This window comes from Pseudonaja textilis, chromosome 4 (assembly GCF_049901715.1).
Source record: "Pseudonaja textilis isolate UNSWEBS1 chromosome 4, rPseTex1.2, whole genome shotgun sequence".
NCBI classification, from domain to species: Eukaryota; Metazoa; Chordata; class Lepidosauria; order Squamata; family Elapidae; genus Pseudonaja; species Pseudonaja textilis.
Genome location: NC_141993.1, coordinates 89,066,632 through 89,094,271, shown reverse-complemented (window position 1 = coordinate 89,094,271; position 27,640 = coordinate 89,066,632). Strand labels below are relative to the sequence as shown.

Sequence of the window (27,640 nt, the reverse complement as noted above, 5' to 3'; positions counted from 1 at the left end):
ATTACATAATAACTCATATTATCAATCAACAATAGACGGCCTACCATTTGATGGCACCTTTTCAAGGAACAAATTGGATGAAAAGGCAGAAGTTCTCATAAGTTTCCCACGGTTGTTTCTGCTTTAAATGTGTCTAATGAAAATAATTAGGGGACAGGAGGCTAAAACATATGAAGAACGGTTGCTGGAACTAGGTATGTCTAGTCTAGTCTAATGAAAAGAAGGACTAGGGGAGGCATGATAGCAGTCTTCCAATATCTCAGGGGCTGCCATACACAAGAGGGGGTCCGAGCTATTCTCCAAAGCACCAGAAGGCAGGACAAGAAGCAACGGGTGGAAACTGATCAAGGAGAGAAGCGACTTAGAACTAAGGAGAAATTTCCTGACAGAACAATTAACCAGTGGAACAACTTGCCTCCAGAAGTTGTGAATGCTCCAACATTGGAAGTTTTTTTAAAAAGATGTTGGATAACCATTTGTCTGAAGCGGTGTAGGGTTTCCTGCCTAGGCAGGGGGTTGGACTAGAAGACCTCCAAGGTCCCTTCCAACTCTATTATTCTATTCTACTCTAAAATGGCAGGCGCCGCTGAAAACTCAAGACCTTTTCATCAGATGTGTTCATCAGGAAACACGTAAAGGGCTGCCTCAGCTGAGCCTTTCTCACCTGCCGGGGTGCCAAAGTCATCTACCACGGCTTCCACCAGGCCCAAGATGTAGAGGGCGCTGCCGCAAACATTGGCAAAGAAGAACATGAGGCCGATGCTTCCACCGAATTCGGGGCCCAACGCCCGGCTGATCATGTCTGTGCCAAGCGGGTCAAGGACCAAAGAGTGTTGCTACCTTGGGGAGACCAGGAAAGGGAGAATTGGGGTGCCCCATCCCTGTCAGATCAGAATTCCAACCTTTGTCTGTGCAGATTCTCCGTCATCCGGTTTGACGAACTGGTTGTTGAACCGACCGGCTGGCCCTGGCCACCTCACCCGTCCCCTCCCAGGAGTCTCCACGCGGTCCATTTTGGATGCCGGTAAGTGCAGGATCCACGTGGAGGCTCTGGGAGAGCCTTCCGGAAGTTGCCAAACGGGCCTGTTTCCGGCTTCCGGAGGGCCTCCAAAGCCTGGGGGAGGCCATTTTCACCCTCCCAGAGGCCTGAGGGAAGCCTCCTGAGTCCGGGGAGGACAAAAAATGCCCCTCCCAGAACTCCCAGTCGGCCACGCCCCTCCCCCCCAAAAAAGCAACTGGGCAATGAACCGGTTGCTGGGATGTTCAAATCCCACCCCTGGATCTAAAGCCTTGAGTTTGACACCCCTGCCCTAAATCATATTTTTTCTCAATTTCAGGATCCGGCAGCCCCTGTGCTGGAGGTGCTGAGATTGGGAGAGGTTGGTCTCTCAAGGAGTGAGTGGTTTCGAACAGTTTTGGGGCTTTGCACAGAAAGGATACAATAGGCTCCCCCGGCATCCAGAGCCCCGTTGGTGGAGATCGCGCACACCGACAGGACTGTCATTCCGATGATGAAATAGGCCACCAGAAACATCACCAGCGATTGGTACAATCCCGCCTGACCCACCACGAAACCTGCAGAAGAAGAAAGAAAGGATTTAAGAAAATAGCACGTCGTTTTTAACCTCAACTTTGCTTCCCCTTTCTCTTCAGTTTCCCCAATTTCTCCTAGCGGTCCTTCTTGACTTTGTGACCTCAATTGAGTCCCCAATTTCTTTTCTTTTTTAAATTATTTTTTTTATTGAATTTTACACAGTTAAAAACAACCTAAATACAAAAACAACACAACAACAAAACAACACAAATACAATCTTTGCAAGGTTGTGACATTGACTTTCCTAGTTTCTACTAAATACGCACATACATACATACATACATTCACATTTATTTATTTATGTATTGTTCCTACTGTCCTACTATCCAACTAGCTGTGCCATTTTTTCCAGACTGTATAATATTCCTCCCCCAGTTTTTAAGTGAGACGGTTGTTGAGTGAGTTTCGCCCCGTTTTACAACCTTTCTTCACACACAATTGTTAGGCGAATCACTGCAGTTAAGCTTACAACACGGTTGCAAAGCGAAACTGGCTTCCCTGTTGACTCTGCTTGTCGGAAGGTCGCAAAAAGAGATCACGTGACACCCCCTCCCCCCAGAAGTTGCAGCCATCATAAATATGAGTCAGTGGTCACGCACCCAAATTTTGATCAAGTGGCCATGGGAGATACTGCACAGGGGTTCAAAACCATCAACAACGGGTTCTTTGCCCGGGTGCTGGATGGCCATAGCGGACGTGGCTTAGTTGGCCTCCTATCCCACGGCGGGGGGGGGTGTTGCTCCTCCCGGGCTCCGAGGCTTTCCCCGAGCCTCTGGGAGGGCAAAAACAGCCTCCCTGTGCTCCGGAGGCCCTCCGGAAGCTGGAAACAGGCCCGTTTCTGCCCTTCCGGAACTTCCGGGAGGCCCGTTTTTCGCCCTCCCCAGGCTCCGGAGGCTTTCCTCGAGCCTCCGGGAGAGCCAAAACGGTCTGCACTTACCTGGCATCCAAACGGGCCACGTGGGGACCCGTGGGAGGGGTGGGATGGGCGGGGCCAGCCAGGTGTGGGATTTGCCAGTTTGCCAAACCGGCCAGAAAACTAGTTACGGGTTCTCCCAAACTGGGGTGAACTGGTTGTCAGGTTTCCAAGTGATGAAATCCATTTAAAAAGAAAAGAGCAAAGTCCATCTTCCAAAACAATTTCTTTTATTTAGGAAAGCATCAAATTGGCAAAGTCTGTTGTGATTCCGGATCCGACACAACCCAGAATTACACCACATAATATTGGAAGTTAGAAACAACCCCCAAAAGTCACATTCCCCAATAGAAGTAAATCAATGTTTCTGGGGTCATCAATCTCCACCTCCAGGCCTCAGCAGGTGAGCGTTTGTTCCCACGGGAAGAAGAACTACCTAGCCTAAACAACTCTCTCTATCTCCACTCCTCCCACCTTAGGAATGTGGCGAGCTCGAAACTCTTCCCCCACATAACCAACAAAGAGAAAGAAAGAAAAGGAATATATAATAAGGCTAAATAAAATGGCTACGCATATGTCAATTTTGGGCTGGACACCGGTAGCAGCCCCACCCCTGATGCTGCAACAGTTGTAAGTGTGAGAATGGGTAAAAACTCCCTTTTCTTCAGTACCTTTGTAACCTTGAACGGTCACTAAACAAACTGTTGTAAGTCAAGGACTACCTGCAGAATATTGCCAAACACTGGCGTTACCCCATCTTCCAAATTAGGCAAGTAGAAAATGAGTGGCTTTTTAATCACCAACCCCCACTTTACGGTTATTTTCTGTCTGGAAAAGCCTCTTTTTAAAATTCCTCATCTTTTTTTTTTTTTTTGAAAAAAGTGAGATTCTTTTTAAATTTCCCTTAATGTTTCGGTATCTATTTTTTATTCCTATGATAAAAGTTTAACTTCCTGTTGATGGGTTTTACAGCTTATTGGACTTTTATAGCCTGATTTGCAGGACCCTCCAAAGCGGCTCCGATGAATGAGTAGCCGAGATTTTTTAATTATAAATTACCAAGAAGTGAAAAGGAGACAGAATGGCTGGCAGAAAATTTATGCGAGAAATTCGACTTTGGAGACCTGCTAAGCTAGAGATCATAGAGAAGGTCAACTCTTTGCAAGTTTTCACAGGAACGGATATAAGTTAGTCCTCGACGTATGGCCCCAATTGAGCCAAAAAAAATTCCGTCGCTAAGCAAGACAGTTGTTAAGTGACTTGTGCCCCATTTTGCGATACTTTCTTGCCACGTTGTTAAGTGAATCACTGCAGGGTTTTTTTAAGTTAGTAACATGGTAGGTTAAAGCTTCCCCATTGCATTTGCTTATCAGAGGGTCACAAAACGTGATCGCGTGATCCCGCAACCGTCATAAAGATGAGTCAACTGTCAAACATCTGAGTTTTGATTCATCAGTGGAACAGAAGTTGCCTCGAGAAGTTTTTGGGTGCACCGGAAGTTTTCAAGAAGAGAGGGGATAAGAATTTATAGATAGGCTTGATCAGGAGGTTGAACTAGAACAGGGGTCTCCAACCTTTTGGACCTCAGGGACCACCAAACTCATCATTTTAAATCCTGCGGACCACTAATATGAATTTTGACTGACGGTGGCTTGCTGACGTTGATGGGAAAGTTGGTCCCATATTCCAGAGTTGCAGTAGTTACAGGACTGGCCCTTTGTACATTCTGCAGACTTTTTTGAGGATTTTCCCAGGGTCTCTGCTGCTTCTGCAGAGACCCTGGGAAAATCCCCCCAAAAGTCTGTAGGAAAATTCCCCACCCTGTTTTCCTACCAATCGATCATTCTTTATTTGGGATCGCAAGATATTGTATCCAACTCCGTTCTCAGGGAGGGAGGGAGGGAGAGAGAGAAAGAGAGAAAGAGAGAGAGAGAGAGAGAGAGAGAGAGAGAGAGACTTTTAGCTTCGTGTAAGGAAAGCAGCAAAAGTCTTTCTTTCTCCCCCACTCCCTCAAACTCCGTCAGAAATGAGTCTTCGCCAGCGCAGCCTCTTGGAGCAGGAGGCCTTTCAGGGTCCCAAAGACCCATTTCTGGCGGAGTTTGGGGGAGAGAAAGAGAGACTTTTGCTGTTTTTCTTGCGTGCAGCCAAAAGCAGAAGCGGAAAGAAGCAGCCCGGTGGCCAGGCCAGGCGCATGGGGTGAGTGGGGCAAGTTCCCCCCCCTTTCCCCCCTCCCCTCACTACCTGGTGTTGTGCGCAATGCAAGCGATGCAAGCCTTGGGTTCCCGCTGGCCATGTGGCCGGCGCAGCCTTGTGTTTCCGCACAGCCTGGATTAATTGCTTTGTGGGGGGGACATTTCTCTGCGGACCACCAATTTTTCTCAAGGATCACAAGTGGTCCGCGGCCCACTGGTTGGCAACCACTGGACTAGAAGACCTCCAAGGTCCCTTCCAATTCCATTATTCAATTCTGGTCATGTGGCCCTGGAGGTGCTGCAATGATTATAATTGTGAAAAATGTTCATGAGTCATTTTTTTCCCAATGCCGCAGTAACTTCAAATGGCCACTAAAAGAATGGTTGTAATCTACAGTAAGGCAAATTTTTCTCCATGAGTTCTAGACCTAGGGATGGTCCACATGGACGGAAAAATTCTATATTTCTCAAAGCAAGGTGTGATTTAAGCTCCCTGGCTGAGATGTTTCTATTGTAGGAAGAATATCTCAGGGTCAGTGGAAGGTGGACAATACCCACAGTGAATAAGTGGCATAAAATAGAAAAATATAGAATAATAATAAAAGAGTTGGAAGAACCTTGTAGGTTGTCCATCCATCCATCTATCCATCTATATATACATATATAGAGATATATCATCTATATCTTCTCCTTCTTCCTCTCTCTCTCTATATAAAAGCAAAATACCACTCACACATCATCACAAAATTTCCAGAACTATACAGCCTACAAACTTGACATTTAATCAATCATTATTATACATATCAATATCAGCACATCATCCTTCAATTTTTAATCAATATATATATATATATATATATATATATATATATATATATATATATATATATATATATATATATATATATATATATATGTGAAATACCACTCAGCATCATCACAAAATCTCTAGAACTGTAAAGCCTACAAACTTGAAATTTGGCCCGTATGTTCCTCTGGGCTTCTAGGTGCTCACGAAGAAAGGATTTTTCGAAATGACCATCAGAGCATTTAGAGTATTTCCTATATTATTATTATTAATACGCTCTGATGCTAAGGAGTTCTACTCCCCCTCCCCACCTGATTTAGACGCTTGGAACCCTGGGTTGTAAGTTCCCTTTGAGGGAGGGTCTATCATAATGTGGGAAGACTCCACACCTTCTGGAGAATGAAATATTTTGAGGAATATTGAAGGAGGTAGAATGTTATATTTCCCCAAAGGAGAAATGGAGAAACGTGTTCTTAAAGGCAGAAAGCAGCCCCCAGTCTTTCTTAACAGCCTCCAGTAGATGCCCGAAGTCTTTAGAGATGGATATTTTGTGCCCATTAAAAAAGACTGAGCCAACCTATTCACAAACAAAACACCTTCACCTCCAGCGATGGGATTAAAATTGACATCCCACTCCACCCCAAATTCTAAGAATTGCACATGACCTTTAGGCAAGAAGTTTGGGAAGGCCAGAAATGGGCCTGTTTCTGGCTCCGGAGCCTCCGGAACCCAGGGAGGCCGCTTTCGCCTTTCCGGAAGCTCGATAAAAGCCTCCGGAGCCCAGGGAGGGTGAAAACGCGCCCCCCCCAATCGTGGTTCAGGAAGGTGACTAGACCACACCCAACATGGCCACACCCACCCAGCAACCAGGCAGAGGACCTGTTGCTAACAATTTTTGAAGCCCACCCTTGCCTTTAGGACCACCTTAGAAAAGCAAAACGCACAGAGCTCACTCCATTGCACAACCCCCTGTAGCATTTCAACAATTTCGACTGTTGGAAGTTAAAACTCACTCCTCTCCTAGAAAATTGAAATATCCTAGGAAATATTAAAAAGGCAGAATATTTCCCCTAAAAAGAGTAGAAACTCAGAAGCAGAAACTCAGCTCCCCCGCCACCCACCTTCGCTAATGGGACATTACTCTGGCCCAGGCCAGCCTTTTTTACATAACAAAGATCTCCAGGTAGAGCTATTGGAATGGCCCAAAGCCCTTTCATGACATCATCACCCACCAAGGCTCAACCAAGCCTGGGATTCAGGACAGCCTATAGGGTTGCCCTTGCATGGCCCAGTCTGACAACCAATCAGAATACAAGCTCAAATTGAAATCCCAACAGAGGGTATAAAACCCAGGCACTCTCAGCATCTCAGCCCTTCCTTCTTTGGAGCTCCAAGCCCTGTGATCCTGTCCAACGTTAAACCACCTTTCCAAACAGCCTCCATGTTTCCAGTGTCTTTTCCCCCCACTTAGAACTGGAACCCAGAAGTTTTTCCAACACGATAAAGCTCCTTCCCCTCCTTCAACCCTTCGGTCAGCTGTCCCAGAACCACGTGCTGTCGGCGGGGCTGCTCATCAATAAACATTCTTTCTTAAGCAGACTCCATTTTATTCCCGGCTTGGATCTGGATTCTTCTTCCTGCAATTACTTCAAACGGCCCGCTAATCGACAGTCGTTATCAACCAACAGAATCCACCCAGGGAACAGGAGTTGCCCTTGGAAGTTTTGGGAGCACCATCATTTGAGACTTTCAAGAAGAGACTGGACTGCCCTCTGTCAGAAATGGTGTAGGGTCTCCTGCTTGGGCAGGGGGTTGGACTAGATGGCCTACAAGGTCCCTTCCAAGTCTGATTATCTGTTATTATTAAGCAAGGACGACATGTACAGTAGCAGGGAAAGAAACCGAAGAACAAATAGACGATGTGCTCAGAGGACGAGAAACCAGAGAAAGAAAAAAACGGAAAAATGGATGAAGGGAAAGCGGTGGACGGAGGGGGGGGAGGCGTTAAGAAGAAAACAACCTTACATAACAGGCTTAAGAATCCCTTAATCTTCACACCCAACAAAAGACTCTGTTTCCCAAATCCATAAATCTCCTCTGGTCTGCAGCAGGGCTGCAATTAAATGGCATTATTATGTAATAACTGTCCAGTTCAAACCGTGTTTACATTTTAAAGGGAATGGATGGCTCACTACCTCCTCTAGTCTCCAGAAATGATGAACTCCAATAAATAAAGAGAAGGGGCGGGTGAAAAAAAATCTACAAATCAGCCTCAATCTCAATTCTTTAAACATTTACACAGCTGGAGGCGGGGAAACCACTTGGTGTTGTGTGAAAGCAACAAGGAAGGTGTTTTCTCTGTGGAGTCCACAGAACTGGGCTCCACCCGAAAGGATCTTCCTTCCTTCCTTCCTTCCTTCCTTCCTTCCTTCCTTCCTTCTTTCCTTCCTTACCTTTTCTTTCTTTCCACTCTGTTGTTAAATAACTACCCAGTAAATTGGAGAGAATCCCCCTTGCTGTTAAGGGGATTAGCTTAAACAAAAGTTAAGGGAAGCAGGCAAAGGAGAGGCTTTGTTTGTTGCCAGCTCCTATTCTAAACAAGGTCAGGAGGAGAGAAAAAATGGGATTTAGATAAGCAGAAGGTTTCTGCTGCTTCCGACTCGCAATCCTCCCCGCCAGCAAAATCCAGGATTGTGCCTGTAGCCTGGCTAAAAGTTTCACAGCTGCCTCGCCCCTCCCGCCTCGAACGCAGGCAGGCTACCTGGTCTTGCAAATTTACCTTTGCAATTGGCATCAATCCGCTTTGGTTTGTTAACAGGAAAAGGGAGGGGGTATTAGCCACCTGGTTTGTTTGCAACCAGCACCTTTGGTTGCAAAAATAACGATAGGAAGTTTAGAAGAGCGGAATAAGAGGGTTGGAGGTCTTGTGGTCCAACCTTTCGCTCAAATAGGAAACAAGATTCTATTTCAGACAAATTATTGTAACAATCTCTCCTTACAATGATTGAATAACCATTGGTCTGAACTGGCGTAGGGTTTCCTGCCTAAGCAGGGGGTTGGACTAGAAGACCTCCAAGGCCCCTTCCGACTCTGCTATTCTGGTCTAAAAACTTCCAGTGTTGGATCATTCCCAGCTTCTGGTGGCAAGCAGTTCCACTGGTTAATTGTCGGGAAATTTCTCCTTTAAATTCCAGGTTGCTTCTCTCCTTGATTAGTTTCCATCTGGTTGTCCTGCCTTCAGGTGCTTCGGAGAATAGCTTGATCTTCGTTGTGGAACACCCCCCCCAAAAAAAAAAAATACCGGAAGATGCTATCATGCACCCTTAGGCCTTCTTTTCATTGAACTAGACATACCCAATTCCTGCAACATACATTTTGTATGTTTTGGGCTCCTTTTAATTTCCCAGATTTTACAGGCTAGTTTTAATGCCAGGGGTGGGCTGCTGGGGGTCCTCGGGGCTTCAGGAGAGCCCCTAGCTAAGATTCTGCGTAGTTGGGAGAACCCCCAAATTCCACTCCTGGTTGGCCCCACCCATCCTTCCCCTTCCGGAAGTCCTCATGTGCCGTGTTTTGGATGTAAGTTAAGTGCAGGGCTTGCGTGGAAGATCAGGGAGGGTGGAAAACGGGTCTCCCGGAAGTTCAGGAAGGCCGGAAATGGGCCCGTTTCCAGCTTCCAGGGAGCCTCCGGAGCCCGGGGAGGGCAAAAATGCCCCGCCACCGGCTGTGGTGCAGGAGGCCAAGTAGGCCATGACCACCATAGCCTCGACCACCCAGCAAGCGGGCAGAGAACACGTTGCTAAAATGTTTGACGCCCACCCCTGTCTAATGCTAATATCCAGAGTAGTTTACATTTCATTTTGCAGCTGTTATTAATTACACGTATCGATTAACTAATACCACAATGTTATGACTCCCCTTCGAAATTCAAACGAACAAAACAGAAAGCAGCCGTTTCACAATTAAATCAAACGGAAAGAAGTCTTACAAGATAACGGCCGGCAGAAACCACAGCATAAATCTTTACTCTGTCCGGCAAACCAGTCCTGGCAATAAATCTCCAGCCTCAGAGCTCTTTGCTGTAACGTCTTCACTCAAATAGTTATTTTGTTCCTGGCAAATTGTACCAGCCCAGCTGTGTCCTTTTATACTCATTGAGGCAACGTGCTAATTTACTGACTTGCTCTTCTCATTCGCTCCAGCTGATTTTGCCTTTTCAACCGTCTTCTATTTTTTACATTTAACCACAAATTTTCCAAGTTCTCATCTCTACTAGAAGACACTCTCAAAACTTCCCCGTCAGCCATTCCCGGCTGTTGATCAGATAAGGAACCAGAGGAGGTCAAAGGTCCTGACAATTCTAATACATCAGGTCTGTCGTCCTTTGTCACGTCCATCTCCACATCCTGGTTATCAGTCCAATCAGTAAGCCAGGCCGGCTCATATTGTTCTGCCATAACCTCTTCACTTGAACTCATATCAATCACAGGAGCTGAATCCAAGCCCGGAGCCACAACACCACAATATGCCAAAGAGTTGAGAGATATAGGCAGTCCTGGACTTATGACCCACAAACTGAACGCAATATTTACGTTGCTAAACAAGGCCGGTTTCAGATACATTTTTGCCTTGTTTTATTCCCCCAACCTTGTTTTTTTTTTTTTTTTACCGTTAAGCAAATCACTAAAGTGGTTTAGTGATTCATGTGGTTAAGCAAATCTGGCTCCCTCCAATGGAATCAGAAGCTGGCGAGGAACGTTACGAGAATCATGATTCGATGACCCTGAGACAGTGCAACAGTCATAAAATACATGCCAGTTGCTGGAATGCCCTCGATCACGTGGCCATCGGCGCATCGCAATAGTCCTAAGCGTGAAAACCAGTCATAAGTCACTTCTGTCAGTATTGTTATAACTTGGAACGGTCACTAAACGCATTAACGTTGTAAGCTGAAGACTGCCTGTAAGTCTGTGCTTGTGGGCCTTGTACAGTGGTGGGATTCTACCGGTTTGGCGATTGCACACTTTGCGCCAATCAGCCAAGAGGATAAAGAAGAGAATTAATATATTCATTAATTAAATGAATGAATATATTAATTAAAATAATGCACTTTTCTCTTCTTTATCCTCTCAGCTCATCGTCGAAGCTTTTTTTTTAAAACAAACTAACGGTAACTGGTAGCATTTTTTGCTACCAGTTCAGTTGAACTGGGCCAAGCCCATATTCTGACCAAGGCTTCTGAGACCGTAATTACACACACGCTTATTTTAAAAACAAGTCTTGTTTTATGGCAACGCTGGGAATTATTTCCATTCCCAGCCGGTAATGAATCTCAAACAGTCCCTCGAGATAAGCACCCACCTTTCGTTCCTGGGAAGTGCTGGCAATAACAGAAATGTCAAATAAACTAGAACAAAAACCAACCGAAGTACAAAGAGCTTCAAGACTGAATCTGAATCGAACGAACGACTTTGCTTCCTGCAAAGGTTTCGTCACCTTTGCCTGTCCTTTATCCCTTATGAGAGGGGCAATCACCTCCCAGCCTTACTCCCCAGTCGCCCCTTTTGTTTCAGCTGCTTTCGCCTTCTGGCAGTTCTGCGCATATGTACACTGGGAACAGGCTCCCCTTGTTCCTCTGCCTCGCTACTGCCAGACTCTAAAGGCTCCGGAGTGAGCACCCCACTCCCAGATGGTCCTGGCCCCATCTCTGCATCGGATGCAGGACCCTCATCTGAGTCCTCTCCAGACTCCTGGACGGATCCCCGTTCTTCCCCACTGTCCGATTCTGCTGCCGACTGCACTGCTGCCGGCGAACCACAACAGCCGATAGCATTTCACCACTGGCCTTGTCTCCTTCCTATTCCGCGGTGCTGTATTAATTTTGAAAAAGTTAGTGGCTCCTTCGGGAGGGCAGAGTTTTCGGGATTTTAGGCTTGACATGGGCCTATGGATTGGAGAAATATTCTCACATATTCTCTCCTGGGAATTTGCACAACTCCTTCCTCCTTGCCCCGGAGAAGTTAAGAAAAAAATGTATGCTAACCCATTCAGAAAAGGAACAAAACTCAGCCCTGAACTGTCTCAAGCAGTCCCGGACTTACAACGGTTCATTTAGTGACTGTTCAAAGTTATGATGGCACTGAAAAAAAAGCAACTTGTGACCGATTTTCACCCAACTGTCGCAGCAATTCCCAGGGTCACGTGATTGAAACTCAGACACTTAGCAACTGTCTCATATTTATGACGGCTGCAGTGTCCCGGGTGTGTGTTACATGATCCCCTCTTGCGACCTTCTGACAAGCCAAGTCAATGGGGGAAGCCGGATTCACTTAACAACCGTCTTACTAACTTAACAACTGTGGCAAGAAGGGTCGCAAAACCAGGCAAAACTCACTTAACAAACATTTCGCTTAGCAATATAAACATTGGGCTCAATTGTGGTCGTAACTCAAGGACTACCTGTATTGACCAGGTAGGCATGATCAAAAGCTTCTTTAGAAAAGCAAAAAAAAAAGGCAATTAGAATCACCTGAATAGGTAAATACGGGGAGTTCTCAACTACCGTTAATTGAGTGACTGTTCAAAGTTACGATGACATTGATCAAAGTGACTTAAGACCAGTCCTCGCACTTCTGACCATCCAAGCTTCTTCATGGCCATGTAAATCAAAAATTGTGAGCTTGGCAACTGGCATGCAGATAACAGATAATCAGAGTTGGAAGGGACCTTGCAGGTAATCATGTCCAACTCACTGCCCAAGCAGGAGACCCTACACCACTTCTGACTGATGGGAATCCAATCTCTTCTTGAAAGTCTCAAGTGATGGCGCTCCCACAACTTCCGAAGGCAACTTCTGTTCCATTGGTTGATTGTTCTCCCTGTCAGAAAGTTTCTCCTTTATTTCCAGGTTGAATCTCTCCTTGATCAGTTTCCATCCATTATTCCTTGTCTGGCCTTCAGGTGCCTTGGAAAATAGTTTGACCCCCTTCCTCTCTGTGGCAGCCACTCAAATATTGGAAGACCGCTATCCTGTCTCCCCTGGTCTTTCTCTTCTCTAGACTAGCCAGGTCCAGTTCCTGTAACCGTTCTTCATATGTTTCAGCCTCCAGTCCCCTCATCATCCCGGTTGGTCTTCTCTGCACTTTTTCTAGAGTCTCAACATCTTTTTTTATAATGTGATGACCAAAACTGGATGCAGTACCCTGGTCTTACTAAGGCTTTATAGAGTGGTATTAGTACTTCCCTTGATCTTGATTGTATCCCTCTGTTAATCCAACTTAGGGTTCCATTAGCTTTTTTGGCAGCTGCTGCACACTGCTGGCTCCTATTTAGCTGGTTGTCCACTAAGACTCCAAGATCCCTCTCCCAGTTCCTGCTATTGAGCCTGGTTTCACCCAGTCTGTATGTGTACTTTTGGTTTTCTTGCCTAAGTGTAGGACTTTACTTTTCTCTACATTGAATTTCATTTTGTTAGATATGGCCCAGTGTTTGAGTCTGCCAAGATCCATCTGGATCTTCAGCCTATCTTCTTGGGTGTTGGCTATTCCTGCCAGCTTAGTATCATCTGCAAATTTGGTAAATTCCCCTTCTATTCCCTCATCTAAGTTGTTAATGACGATATTGAAGAGTACTGGGCCTAAGAGGGAACCTTGTGGCACCCCACTGCTTACTTCCCTCCATGTAGACTTAGACCAATTAAAGACTACTCGTTGAGTGCGGTTTGCCAGCCAGTTGCGAATCCATCTAGTGGTGATGCTATCTATTCCACTTTTTTCTAGCTTACTAAGAAGTAGGTTGTGGTCTACTTTGTCGAATGCCAAGCTGAAATCTAAATATACAGTATTATGTCCACAGTATTTTGCTGGTCTACTAATTTAGTCACTGTGCTGAAGAAGGAAATGAGATTGGGTTGGCATGATCTGTTTTTAACAAACCCGTGCTGACTGCTAGTTATTATTTTACTTGTTTCTAGATGTTGGCAGAACTGTTTTTTTTTATTATCTTTTCCAGTACCTTCCAGGGTGGGCATTGATGTTAGGCTGATTGGTCTATAGTTTCCTGGGTCTGTTTTTTTTCCTTTTTTGAAGATGGGAACCACATCAGCTCTTTTCCAGTCCTCTGGTAGTTCCCCGGTACTCCAGGATTTTTGAAAGATATGGTGCAGTGGTTCTGAGATGACCTCTGCCAGCTCCTTTAAAACTCTGGGATGTAATCCATCAGGTCCCGGTGATTTGTTTTCATCAAGATCAGACAGGTGTTCTCTTACTATTTTTTTTGCTTATTTTAACTTTTATTTCTGGTCTGTCTTTTACAGTTATGTTTTTGGTGGGTTGAGCTATAGTTTCTTTTTGCGTGAAGACAAATGCAAAGAATGAGTTAAGCAGTTCTTCTTTCTCTCTGTTTCCTGTTACTTCCTTGCCTTCTTCTCTCTTTAGTGGACCAACTGTTTCATTGATTTTTTTCTTGTTATTTATACGTTGGAAGAAACTTTTTTTTATTATCTTTTACTTTTGTTGCAAGTCTTTGTTCGTTCTGAGCCTTTGCTATCCTGACTTCATCTTTGCAGATTCTGGCTATCTGCTGATATTCTGCCTTAGTTGTATGTCCTTCTTTCCATTTTTTGTACTTGTCCTTTTTTTCTTTCAATTTTCCAGAGAGATCTTTGTGCAGCCATGCTGGTTTCTTCTTGGATTTCCTGTTTTTCTTTCTCAGTGGTATTGTGCTGGTCTGGGCTTCTATGATCATACTTTTTAGAGTTTCCCAAGATTCTTGAGTTGTTTTCCCCTTTAGGATTTTCATCCATGGAATCTTTCCCAAGTTCTCTCTGAGTTTATTGAAATCGGCTCTTTTAAAATCCAAGACTCTGGTGTCCTTATGTTCTGTTGCTTGTGTTTGTGTTATGTTGAATTCTAGTATGACATGGTCACTCTCACCCAAGGTTCCTGCAGTTTCTATTTAGAAAATAGATTGACTCCTTCCTCCTCAAATATTGGAACTCTGCTATCCTGTCTCCCCTGGTCCTTCTCTTCCCTAGACTAGCCAGGCCCAGTTCCTTTAACCGTTCATCATACGTTTTAGCCTCCAGCCCCCTAATCCTCCTGGTTGCTCTTCTCTGCACTTTTTCTAGAGTCTCAACATCTTTTTTATAGTGTGGTGACCAAAACTGGTTGCAGTATCCTAGGTGTAGTCTTACTAAGGCTTTATAGAGTGGCCTTAGTACCTCCCTTGATCTCAATTGTATCCCTCTGTTAATGCAACTTAGGATTGCATTGGCTTTTTTGGCTGCTGCTGCACACGGCTGGCTCCTATTTAGCTGGTTGTCCACTGAGACTCCAAGATCTCTCTCCCAGTTCCTGCTATTGAGCCTAGTTTCCCCTGGTCTACACGTGTGGTTTGTAGGCTTTGTAGTAAAGTATGTTCTGCCCATGTAGTTATTATTTTTTAAAGTTTTTTTTTTTAAAGTTCAGATTGTGGATTGTTTCTGATATGGGTCATAACAACCAGCACAGGAGGAATCAGTGCACATGATATTCGTATAAATGAGATGTTGTGCTTTTTCCTTTCTCTTCTTTCCCGTCCTATATACAACTTCTGAGTCTTTTTCAGCCTCAGCTTCACCAAGAAAGAGAACAGCCCAAGTGAGATCCTACCAGCTCCCTCGGGGTATGATCTGCCACCAGAAAATCAGATTATTATTTTTTTAGGGGAGTGAAGGCAAATGACCATCCCAAGGCAAAAGAACCGTAACTCTGCAAGAACTGATCCGCTTCGGTTATTGCTGCACCCACCTCTCTCCTAGAAGAATGGAATATTTTAGGAAATATTAAAAAGACAGAATATTGTATTTTCCTGGATGAGAAATGGGGAAAACATGTTTTTTTAGAGGCAGGAAGCAGACTCATTCTTAAAAGCGGCCTGCCTTTCTTAACAGCCCTCAGCAGATGTCCGCGCTTAAGAGATAAAGAAGTAGACAGCTCTATTCATAAGCAAATTCCCTGCAGAACAAAGGTAGGGTTAGCCCTCAGCCACAATAGCAATTGTCCAACAAGCCCCTTCATTGCATCATCCCAAACTTCAACCAAACTTAGCTCAGACAAACACCTAGGATTTGTACTTTGCCTATGGAGCCAGCGATGACTTCTACATAACCCCTACAACAGCCAATAGGATACCTGTTCTTGCACAGGAACAGGAAGCTCAAGTGCGAAGCCCAAGAGAAGGTACAAAAGCCACCCACTCTCAACTCCATGTGGTCAGCTGTCCAGAACTGCAAACCCATGTGGTTGTGCTTCATCATTAAACCATCTTTCCAATCAGCCTCCGTGTTTCCAGTGCCTTTCTCCCAGCTTGGAACTGAACCAGGTGGATATTTCTTCCAACAGAACCAAGCTGAATCTTGGGGTGTCATCCACAGAAGCAAAACTGAGAGATTTTGCTTAAATGTGACCCACCCCATTCGTTTAGCGACCGAGGTTACAATGCTACTGAAAAAAACTGACTCAGGACCGTTTTTCACACTTACAACCGTTGCACCATCCTGGTGGTCAGGTGATCAAAATTCAGAAGCTTGGCAACTGGCATGTACTTTTGCCAGTTGCAATGTCCCGGGGGGGGGGGTTCACATGATCGCTTTTTTTGCGGCCTTCTGACAAGCAAAGCCAGATTCGCTTAACTGCTGTACTGTTAATTCATCAACGGCGGTGATTCGCTTAGCAACTGCCTTGTTTAACAAAGGAAATCTTAGGCTCAATTGCAGTCGTAAATCAAGGACTACCTTGTACGGGACTCCTGCCTGCCAAGATGTGATTAAGAGGGCAAAGGCACAACACACCCAAAACGGAGCTCACCTGTGCGTGAACTTTACTCCTCGGTTACACCACCCCAATCTCTTGAGAGTAATCGGGGAACCTCCCTTGCTAATCTGAGTTACCCAGCCGTGCAGAAGTCTCCTCCTACGCCTGCTACCTGGAATTGACCCTCTGTAGAAGTCACACTTTGTTTCTTTGTCACACTGCCAAAATGCACAAGACTGAGTGTTTGTGAGCATTCAAAGAAGTCCGCTCTTAATTTATCACCCAGTTGCAATGTGTGGCTGTGAAAGTTGGACCCCAAGGAAGGCTGAGCACCAAAGAATGGAGGCCTTTGAACTATGGCGCCGGAGAGGACTCCATCAATCAATCAATCAGAATAGAGTCGGGAGGGACTTTGGAGGCCTTCTAGTCCAACCCCCCCCTCCTCAAGCAGGAGACCCTATTCCATTGCAGACAAGTGACTGTTCAGTCTCTTCTTAAAAACCTCCAGTGATGGAAGCCTGCCCACAACTTCTGGTGGCAAGCAATTCCACTGGTTAATTGTCCTCACTGTTAAGAAGTTTCTCCTTAATCCCAGGTTGCTTCTCTCCTTAATGAGTTTCCATCCATTGTCCCAAAGGTGCTTTTTTTAAGGAAGCAACTAGATTTTCTTGTTTTTTTTTTCTTTTCTTCTGAAAACTTTTCACTTCTCATCCAAGAAGCTTCTTCAACTCTGACAGGGTAGTGATGGATGGATTTATACTCCTTGCAGACCACTGGTCGTTTGCATCCTTTTAGAGGGTCGTTGAGGCCACTATATGTGTCCTCAGGGTCAGCTTAGTGGTGCTCCTGGTGGCTGTAGTCTGCAATTTTTCCTCTGGAAATCCATTCCTATTCCATTGAAAGGGGGTTCATCCCAAATTATACTAGCTAAAAGTCTGTAGAGATTCTCAGTCATCCAAGTCCTGGTTGTCCCAAAAGTGCTTTTTTTTTTAAGAAGACACCTGGACTTTCCTGTTCTTTCTTTTCAGCTAAATCCTTCCATTTCTCCACTGTCTTGTCAGAGCCGAAGAAGCTTCTTGGATGACAAGCGAAACATCTTCAAAGAAAGAACAAGAAAGTTCAGTTGCCTCCCTTTGACTGCAAGGCGATCCAACCGGTCAGTCCTAGAGGAGATCAATGAAGGCCGGATCCTGAAGATGCAACTCAAAGACTTTGGCCACCTCATGAGAAGGAAGGACTCAACTGGAGAAGACCCGAATGCTGAGAACGATCGAGGGCCATAGAAGAAGGAGGGAAGAAGGCAGAAGAGGAGGTGGATGGATGGAGTCACTGAAGCAGTCGGCGTGAGCTTAAATGGACTCCAGAGGATAACAGAGGACAGGAAGGGTCGCAATGGGTTGGACATGACTTCACAACTAACAACAACCAAGACCTCTCTTGGAATTCCTCACCGGCATCAGAAAATTAAAAGCATATTTTTTCTTCCTCCTTTTTCCTCTTCTGTTGAACCTTCTCTGAATCTGTATCGATAAACCTATGCTGGTAGCCTTTAGGGCTTTTTTTTAAAAAATGCTGCAAATAAATTCATTACACGTCATTCCGTTCAGCCTTAGGGCTGCTTACCGGAGGGTAATTCCTAATCTATTCTTGCCACAATAGAGTGATTGCGTTCAGATCACATATTCCCGAACCTGTTTTACGGAATTAATGCGTTGTTGTTTTTTTCCTGGGGTTTCTGCAATACCTGGAACTATAAATTAACCAAAGAGGAACAACTTTCACAACGCGCGTTATAAGCAAAGTTGACACTTACATGCCAGCCAAAAAAATACGATACTATGATTCTACAAGCATACCGAATGTTTCTGTCTCTGAATAAAATGTGTTAATTGGAAAAGGTGCTACCAGACTCCTGGTTTTTGTTTTTTTTTTGTTTTTTTTTACGAAAATAGACTAGTCTAGCTTTCCTCCTACAAGGCTTCACAAAAATGACACCATATTTCCAGCAAAGCGGCTGCATTCACAAGTCTTGGTCCAATTAAGTATATCGTGTGAATAGACATTCGGAATTGCCCAAATTATTCCTCTCGGGATTAGTAATTCTTTGAAAACACAACACCCAGAGCGCATCGAGCATGACACCAGTCTTTGCAGCCAAAGGTAGAATGCTCTCTTGACCTGACCTGGGTCAACGTAATGTGTGAATACAGCCGATGGGATGAGTTAGCTGAGGGAAGGCAACTGGGCCGAAGTTATCCAGGAAGCTTCTGCATCCCAGGTTGTGTGACAGAATCAAACACAGGTTTAATCTGTGTGAATCCCCTTCAGGATCCCCTTCAGGTTTATGGGGAGATACCCCCATCACTCTTCCCTCCAAATTCTCAACCATTTCTGTAGAGATTCTCAGTCAACCAGATCCTGGTTGTCCCAAAGGTACTTTTGTTTCCTCAGGAGGCAACCGAACTTTCTTGTTTTTCCTTTTGAAGACGTTTCACTTCTCATCCAAAAAGCTTCTTCAGCTCTGACGGGGTAATCCTTCTATTCTCCAGAAGCTGAAGAAGCCTCTTGGATGAGAAGTGAAACGTCTTCAAAAGAAAAAACACAAGAAAGTCCAGTTGCCTCCTGAGGGAAAAAAAAGCACCTTTGGGATTTTCAACCATTTTTTCAACCTTTCACCCTGGCTTGAGTGCCGCCTCGTTTAGTGTCATAACTTACAACGGTTCCTTTAGTGACTATTCGATGTTACACCACCACAGGGGGAAAAAAAGTGACTTAGGACCGTGTTTCACAGCTTCGGCCTTCCCTGTGGTCATGTGATCAAAATTCAGACACTGGCAACCGACTCATATTTATGACGGTTGTAGTGTCCCTGGGATCCACTTTCTGACAAGCAACAGGAAGCCCGGATTCACTTTAACAACCGTGTTACTAACTTAACAACTGCCAGGATTGGCTTCACGACAGTGGCAAGAAAAGTCGTAAAATGAGGCAAAACTCACCTAGTAAATGTCTCACTTAGCAACAGAGATTTTGAGCTCAATTGTGCGTCGTAAACCAAGGACTACCTGTATAAAGTGTTATTTAGACCAGATGGATGGCACATAAATATAATCATCATCCTCTTTTAACGTCCCCCATAATCCCTTGCAGGATGGGGTCTGGGCAATTGAATGGAACTAGCAGAGTGTTGAATGGCCGGATGCTCTTCCTGTCACCAATGTGGAGTTTTGTTCAACAGATATATTCTCATTGATGGCACATAAATATATAATAATAAACAAGTAAATTACTTATAAATTAAATTACTTATAAAATAAATTACTTATTATGAATAAGTACAATAAAGTACTTATTTATGAATAAATCTCAAATTACCCAAGTTTCTTTAAGCCAGTGTTTCTCAATTTTGGCAAATTTTAGAGGTGTGAAATTCAATTTGCAGAATTCCCCAGCCAGTCATGACTGGCTGGGGAATTCTGCAAACTGAAGTTCACACCTCTTAAAGTTGCCAAGTTGGAAGAACCAGTGCTTTAAAGACACGGAGACTATTGATCTGAAACTAATCGATTTGACTTTTCAATTTAAGATTTATATTGAGACCAAGGGCCAGGATGAGAAATGACAGGAAAAGGAAGATGATCTGATCAGCCAAATTGGTTTTATGGCTGGCAATTTCTGAATGTTCTTGCCTCTCACGCCGCTGCAAGCTTTAACCGGTCAAATCACAAAAGGATCTTTTTGTTCCAGGCTCAGAGAAAAATGTGAATTGGGCACATCCTACTTCAGCTTAATCTTTTGGCGGAATCAGCTGTGCCAGCTCCGTTGTTTATGAGTTTTTCACTTTTCTATTTCCCATTTTTTTAGAGACACGGATAAAGTCAGGGGATCAGGTCTTATTTTAACTTCACGACAACCTGGTGAGATTAGGCCAGGGAGAAACACAACATTGTACCAAAAGTTTCCCAAGCTGGTTCTCTGGATGCAGCTGGGGACGGTTTTTGACTTCCCAATCTAGCCTATGTTGGTCAGGGGTCACTTGGTGGTCTCCCATCCACCAACTAATCAGGCCTAACTCTTAATTTGCAAAGCCAAATAGGTTTTAGCCAGCTGCTAATCATGCGGAAAGACTCACTGAGGCCCTTCCACCCACACCACGAGATACTGTCTGGATCAGGAGACAAGGGCCTGCCCCAGCCTCAGAGCTTATAATAATCAGGGGGGAAAAAAACCCTCCATTTTTGCAGGAGAGAAACAAGGAAAACTTGGATTGATTTCGTGGTAAACAAAACAATGGCAATTCCCAGAAAGTGAAGGGAAAATCCAAAATGACTCACTCTGGTTTCGTTTTGCTAGCTGCATGCTTTTCTTTTTGCTAGATATATAATTGTGGTTCTAAATTGAGGGATATATATATATGTATGTTGAGGAATATATGAAAAATACCATTCGCGCATCATCACCACAAAATCTCCAGAACCGTAAAGCCTACAAACTTGAAATTTGGCACAAATCTCCCTCTTGGCTTCTAGGTGCTCACTAAGAAAGGATTTTTCAAAATGACTGTTTAGAGTATTTCCTATTATTTTATTATTATTAACACACTCTGATGCTAAGGAGTTCTATTCCCCCTCCCCACCTGAAAAGAAATCTCTTTCAAATGCAAAACACAAGCAGAGGAATTTCAGTTTCAATTTCACAGCAGCAAGAAGCTTTAGTACAGAAGAGTTGAGCTAAGCCGCGCCCGGGCTCCTTGCTGTCTCCTTCTTGCTCACACAGCAAATGCTGTTTCAGTTTCCAAACATCCCTCAAGTCTCACACACACTGACAAGATGCTAGCCAGATGACTACCGATGGATGCTGGTAGGCAGAGGCAGAATTTTTCTCCCCTTATTTTCCTCTCCCAAAACTAAGCCCAACCACATAGTTTTGTAGCGAAGCACGGGTATTGAGCTTTTAGATATGATTGATAGATAGATAGATAGATAGATAGATAGATAGATAGATAGAGATATATAGATATAGATAGGCCTGTCTGACAGACAGACAGATATAGAGATATAATCCTCAACATATGACCACAATTGAGCCAAAATGTTTGTTGTTAAGTGAGACACTTGTTAAGCGAGTTTTGTCCCCATTTTATGACCTTTCCTGTTTCAGTTGTTAAGTGAATCACTGCTCTTGATAAGCTAATAACCTGGTTGTTAAGTGAATCTGACTTACCCACTGGAAGGTTGCAAAAAGGCAGTGGTCATAAATATGAACCAGTCACAAAGCATCTGAACTTTGAATGGTCACTAAACGAACTGCTGTCAGTTGAGGACTATGTACACAAAAGGCTGTAACTCTTTTCAGAAGTGTAGCTAACGGAGAACAGGGTGAGGAAAGGAGAAATTAGACAGGTGGCAGCAAAGTTTAGTCCCAGAAAGCGACTGTTTTTCACACTTACAACCGATGCAGCATCCCCAGGGTCACCTGATTTACATTCAGATGCTTGGCAACTGACTCATACTGACGACGGTCGCAGCGTCCCGGAGTTACAGGATCCCCTTTTTGCGGCCTTCTGAGAAGCAAAATCCACGGGGAAGCCCAATTCACTTAACAACCATGGGACTAATTGTCACGCATCGTGATTCACTTAATGCATGTGGCTGTCAGGATTCCGGCAGTTACCCCCCAATTAAATCCTGAGTCTCGAGCCAAACTTCCAAAACTTAAAAAGGATTTATTGGGAATTAACATGTCCGGCACTGCCTGGGTGCAGCCGACTCTGAGACACATCATTCATTGTCACCCTTGACCCTGGTTTTCCCCACACCCGCCTGGGTGTATCCTAATTCATATTCTCCAACGGGACACATCCATAGCCCAGAGTCATGCTCTCCCGTTAGAATTTTGCACGGCAAAAACTTCAGTCACCTACCCTGTTTCTCCAACAATACGGCCTCCCCCAATAGGAAGTCCCAGAATGTTTTATAGGCATGAAATGAAATTAAGCCCCACCCCCAAAATTAAGGCCTATATTAAAACATGTAAAATGGTGGGGACATGGCGGGCGGGGCTTGCTGTTAGGAAGCACTTTTGTTGCACACCCGGATATGGTGCTGTCTGCCTTGACCCCCGATTCAAAGTGCCCCATCAACGCCGAGGTTAACATCCAAGCCGTCACCACCCGCCCACCCAAAGATGCAAGGGGGGGAATTAAGTCACCCCTGAAAAGATGGCCTAGTCATTTTTTCGGGGCTCAAAAAAAAATATAAAAATTAAGACCCGGCCTTATTATATGAGAAACACGGTAGTTACTATCTTTGAAAAACTATTTACGGAATGCACTTTCGGTTTGCAAACTGCCGCACTGCTCCCCCCTCCCTTTCTGTTGGCAACTCTAAAAAAGACCATAGAAATATTTTATGAGTTGAGAGTGGCAAGAAAAGTCGTAAGATGGGGGCAAAACTCACTTAACAAATTTTCCACTTAGCAACATAAATTCTGGGCTCCATTGTGGTCCTAAGTCAAGGACTACTTGTAAAAGGTTGTTGGCATGTCGCAACACGCCCACCACATTTTTTTGTGGAAAAAAAGTTGGGGAGAAGCGAGTCTATGACGCCCACAAGCCGCTACTCTTGAAGTTTAAAAAGGAGACAGAAACGCCGTATCCCTTTTTCACTTCCTCCTTTGGGGTGCGTGTCAGGAAGTGTGAAGCAAGAAAGTGAGATGGCAAAAATAGCAGAAGCAGAGATTTCAGCTGAAATCATCTGGGAAACTTCCCGGTGAGATGTTTTGAGAATCGCTTTGCGGCGACATGAAATCCGAGGCAAAACAGATCTCTGGTTTGAGAAGCATTTAAGCCGGCATTCCCCAACTTTTCTGGGCTTGGTGGCCCAGCACAGGTGGGAAAGAGGTCATGGGTTTAGTGCGAGGGACAGGTGCACACACGTGTGTGCACACAGCTTCATTTGTGTGACTGGCACCCACTCCTGTTTGCATAAGTCAGGTTGCCTTTGCATGTGTGTACATGGGCCAGCCCACCGCTAACATGGCATTGCTGCGAACGAGCCACGGCCCACAGATTGCTGACCTCTGATTTAAGTGACATTCAGACCATCATTGGTCCTCTGGACATGCCACAGAAGGAATTTACTTGGTCTGTTCAGGGGTTGCTCTAGATCACTGATTTTCAAACCTGGCCCCTTTAAGATGGGTGGACTTCCACTCCCAGAATTCCCCAGGAAAACCTGTCGGCCCCTTTAAGGTCTGTGGACTTCAACTCCCAGAATTCCCCAGCCAACTATGCTGGCTGAGGGATCCTGGGAGTGGAAGTCCACACACCTGAAACTGATCTAGATGATCTTGGGGAAGTCCTCCAAGTCTATGGCCAGCTTGATACAAGTCCCTTAGCCCGGCATACAGACAAACAGACTGCCCCGGTGCGCACTCAGACATCTCCCTCTCTCCTTTCTAAATAACAGCTCTCATTTTAAGGGGTGAAATGGCACCCTCCCATCTTACCCATGTACTACTTTTTGCTAACTGACAGAGGTGTCCAACTCCATAACCCCTCATCCCCTATCTGCCCTGCTCCAGAAGTCTGTGGCTTCAACTCCTCCTGACAGCCAGATGATTTCGTCAATTTCAAATGAAATTTCTCAACAGCCCTGCCTAGATCTGCATTTTCAAGCAAACTGATTATTACCGAGAATCTTGGGATAAATTCAGAGTTGAACCAAGGTGAGAAAATTGCCAGTGTTATCTCTCCCGCAGGAGGTCAAAACAAGTGGACTGACAGCTGTCACCCCTTTGCTTCTTCTATGGATGTACACGGAAAGCGTTCACACAACATATTTAACCCGGGCCCCCGAATTAACCCAGCTCTTAGGTTTACACTGTATACATTAAACCACAAACTAAACCCAAAGGCTTCTTGTGATACACCCAGTCACCAGAACACAAGCTAAGCTGAACCCCAATCACGGGTTAGGCTTAGGGTATCATGTGAATGTAGTGGCTAGCTTTTTGGAGCCACCCTGGTTATTGATGGATTTTATTGATTTTACTTATATCCTGCCTTTATTGTTTTTATAAATAACTCAAGGAAGCAAATATATTAATTTCTCCTTCCTCCTCCTATTTTCCCTACAAAACCGACTCTGTGAACTGGGTTGGGCTGAGAGACAAGAGATTTATTTTATTTATTTATCTGATTTGTCAATCACTTACAAGATGATAGGTATAAGAATAAACATGAGTAAGGATACAGGAAATAGGTACGAATAAATGGGGACAATAGGACAGGGATGGTAGGCACGATGGTCACTTATGCACGCCCCTTACAAACATCTTAGGAATCGGGTGGGGTCAATAGTGGATTGTTTAAGGTTAAAGGAGTGGAAGGTTAGAGGATTGATCCAAAGTCACCCAACTGGCTTTCATGCCTAAGGTGGGACTAGAATTCACAGTCACCTGATGATTGGCCCAAAGTCACCCAACTGGCTTTCATACCTAAGGCGAGACTAGAACTCACAGTCCCCTGGAGTTTGGCCCAAACCCACCCAGCTGGCTATCATACCTAACATGGGACTAGAACTCACAGTCTCCTGGAGTTTGGCCCAAAGCTACCCACAGCTGGCTATGATACCTAACGTGGGACTAGAACTCACCGTCTCCTGGTGTTTGGCCCAAAACTACCCACAGCTGGCTATCATACCTAAAGTGGGACTAGAACTCACCGTCTCCTGGTGTTTGGCCCAAAGCTACCCACAGCTGGCTATCATACCTAACGTGGGACTAGAAGTCACAGTCACCTTGTGATTGGCCCAAAGTCACCCAACTGGCTTTCATACCTAAGGTGAGACTAGAACTCACAGTCTCCTGGAGTTTGGCCCAAAGCTACCCACAGCTGGCTATCATACCTAAGTGGGACTAGAACTCAGAGTCTCCTGGTGTTTGCCCAAAGCCTACCCAGCTGGCTATCATACCTAACGTGGGACTAGAACTCACCGTCTCCTGGTGTTTGGCCCAAAACTACCCACAGCTGGCTATCATACCTAAAGTGGGACTAGAACTCACAGTCTCCTGGAGTTTGCCCAAAGCCACCCAGCTGGCTATCATACCTAACGTGGGACTAGAACTCACAATCTCCTGGTGTTTGGCCCAAAGCTACCCACAGCTGGCTATCATACCTAACGTGGGACTAGAACTCACAGTCACCTTGTGATTGGCCCAAAGTCACCCAACTGGCTTTCATACCTAAGGTGAGACTAGAACTCACAGTCTCCTGGTGATTGGCCTGAAGTTACCCAGATGGCTTTCATGCTGAAGGCCAGAACTAGAATTCACAGTCTCCTGGACCAAAGTCACCCAGTCAACCTACGTGGCTTGTATTCTGTAACTCGCCTTGAGTCGCCTTGGGCGAATAGGCGGCAATAGTAAGTAGGTAAGTAAGCAAGCAAGCAAGCAAGCAAATAAATAGCAAGGGGTTCTTGAACATTTGACTCAGCTCTTATTTCTGGAAGGATTCCTGGGGCGTGAATTCAGTTGTGTGCATGCTAGCAAGCAAAGGGTGTGTGTGTGTGTGTGTGTGTGTGTGTGTGTGTGTGTGTGTGTGTGTGTTTGTCTGGGTCTGTGTGAAACCAAACCAACCACTTCCTTCCCCATGAAAATCCGAGTTTGCTCCCAAAACTCTGCCCTCTTCTTAGAGAAGTGCTGCATTTCCTGAAGGGACTCAGGCACGTTGGAGGACCTTTGTGTACCTGACCCCTAGGAAGAAAGAAGGCTGGAAAAGGGAATTTTCCTGCAGTTATAAATTCCCAGAATCCCAATCCTAGAGTTGGAAGGGACCTTAGAGATCATCCAGTCCAACCCCCTGCTTGAGCAGAAGTTGTCATACAATTTCGGACAAATGGCTGTCCATTTGAGCCTTCTGTTGCTAAGTGAGACATTTGTTGAATGTCTCACTTTTTGTCCCGTTTTACGACCTTGCTTGCCTCCGGTGTTAAGTGAATCAGGGCAGTTGATAAGTCAGTAACCCGGTCGTTAAGTGAATCGGGGGCTTCCCCCATTGGCTTGGCTTGCTGGAAGGTCGCAAAAGGGGATCGCGGGAGCCCCGGGACACAGCGACGGTCCTAAGTATGAACCAGTTGCCAAGCGTCCTAATTTGGATCGCGTGGATGCTGCAATGGTCGTTAAGTGTGAACATTGGCCATCAGTCTTTTTTTTTTTCCAGTGCTGTTGTAACTTTGGTCGCTAAATGAAGCGTTGCATGCCAAGGACTGCTTGTCCACAATGCCCATATTTCAAAATGCAACCTTGTTGAATTCCGTTTCAATGAAACAGAAAGTGTCAACAGAAAACTAAAAACTAGTTAGGCAATTTAACACCATGGCTGACATTATTAACATCAACTTTGTTCCTAATTTATGGTTTTTCGTCTGCTGGAAATCCCAGCCGGCAGCAATATCTTGCCAATCTTTAAAAAAAACAAAAAAAAAGCAAGCAATCATAGGAGTTATACATTAATCACAAATCAACACACAGAAGAAGGCGGCACAGGCAAATCCAATTTTGTAGAAAAACCCTGTTTACTGTATATTAATTAAAGAACCAAATTACTCGAATGAGACTTCAGGGAGGAAAAAGCAATCCGCTTAGATTTATAAATCAGATTTGAAACAAAGAAACCTGAAATTCTCTAATTTGTGTGTGTCATACAGCCAGCCTGTATTACAGGTAGTCCTCGACTTAAGACTTGCAATTGAGCCCAACATTTATGTCGTTGTTTTGTTCAGTAGATGTTGCCCCATTTATTGTCGTGGTTCGCCGGCAACAGGTGCGGACGGCTGAGGTCTCGGAGAGTGAGGACTCAGGTGAGGTGCCTGCGTGGGATGCATTGATGGGGCCAGGACCATCAGGGAGTGGAGTGCTGCCTTTGGACATTGTGGAGGCTGGCAGCAGTGATGAGGAGCACCCCGAGGAGCCTGTGCCAAGTGCATGTGCACGCAGGGCTGCAGTTCTTTGCAGAAGGTAAAGACGTTTTACACTAAAGCCTGGTGAATGTTAGAATATCTGAGTTGGTGTTTGGAGACTCTTTTGTGTTGGAATTATTGCTTAGTAACTTTATCTGGTGTTCTTGGCAGCCTTGCAAAAACTTGGCAAGGCTCTTTCTTAATCGGATATAATTAGTTGGAAGCAGCCTTTTATTCGTGAAGGGATGGGATTCGTAAATGAAACATTAAAAGGTTGTGCTGTTACCTTTGTCTCGTGTTTGCTCTCTGGGAACCAGGTTTGGGTCAGAACAATCAGATTTGAAACAAAGAAACCTGAAATTTTCTAATTTATGTGTGTTAC

At 44.8% G+C, this 27,640-nt stretch overlaps 1 protein-coding gene across 1 annotated transcript in view; it reads right to left on the bottom strand.

Annotated features, from left to right (window-relative positions):
- Positions 1–27,640, bottom strand: part of LOC113449869 (solute carrier family 12 member 9-like) — a 124,902-nt gene that overhangs the window by 91,340 nt on the left and 5,922 nt on the right. The window contains exons 2-3 of the mRNA XM_026721002.2: positions 1,441–1,575; positions 665–802 (exon numbers count right to left, since the gene is read on the bottom strand). Coding sequence (XP_026576787.2) covers positions 665–802; positions 1,441–1,575 — 273 coding nt within the window. The remainder of the gene's footprint in view (positions 1–664; positions 803–1,440; positions 1,576–27,640) is intronic.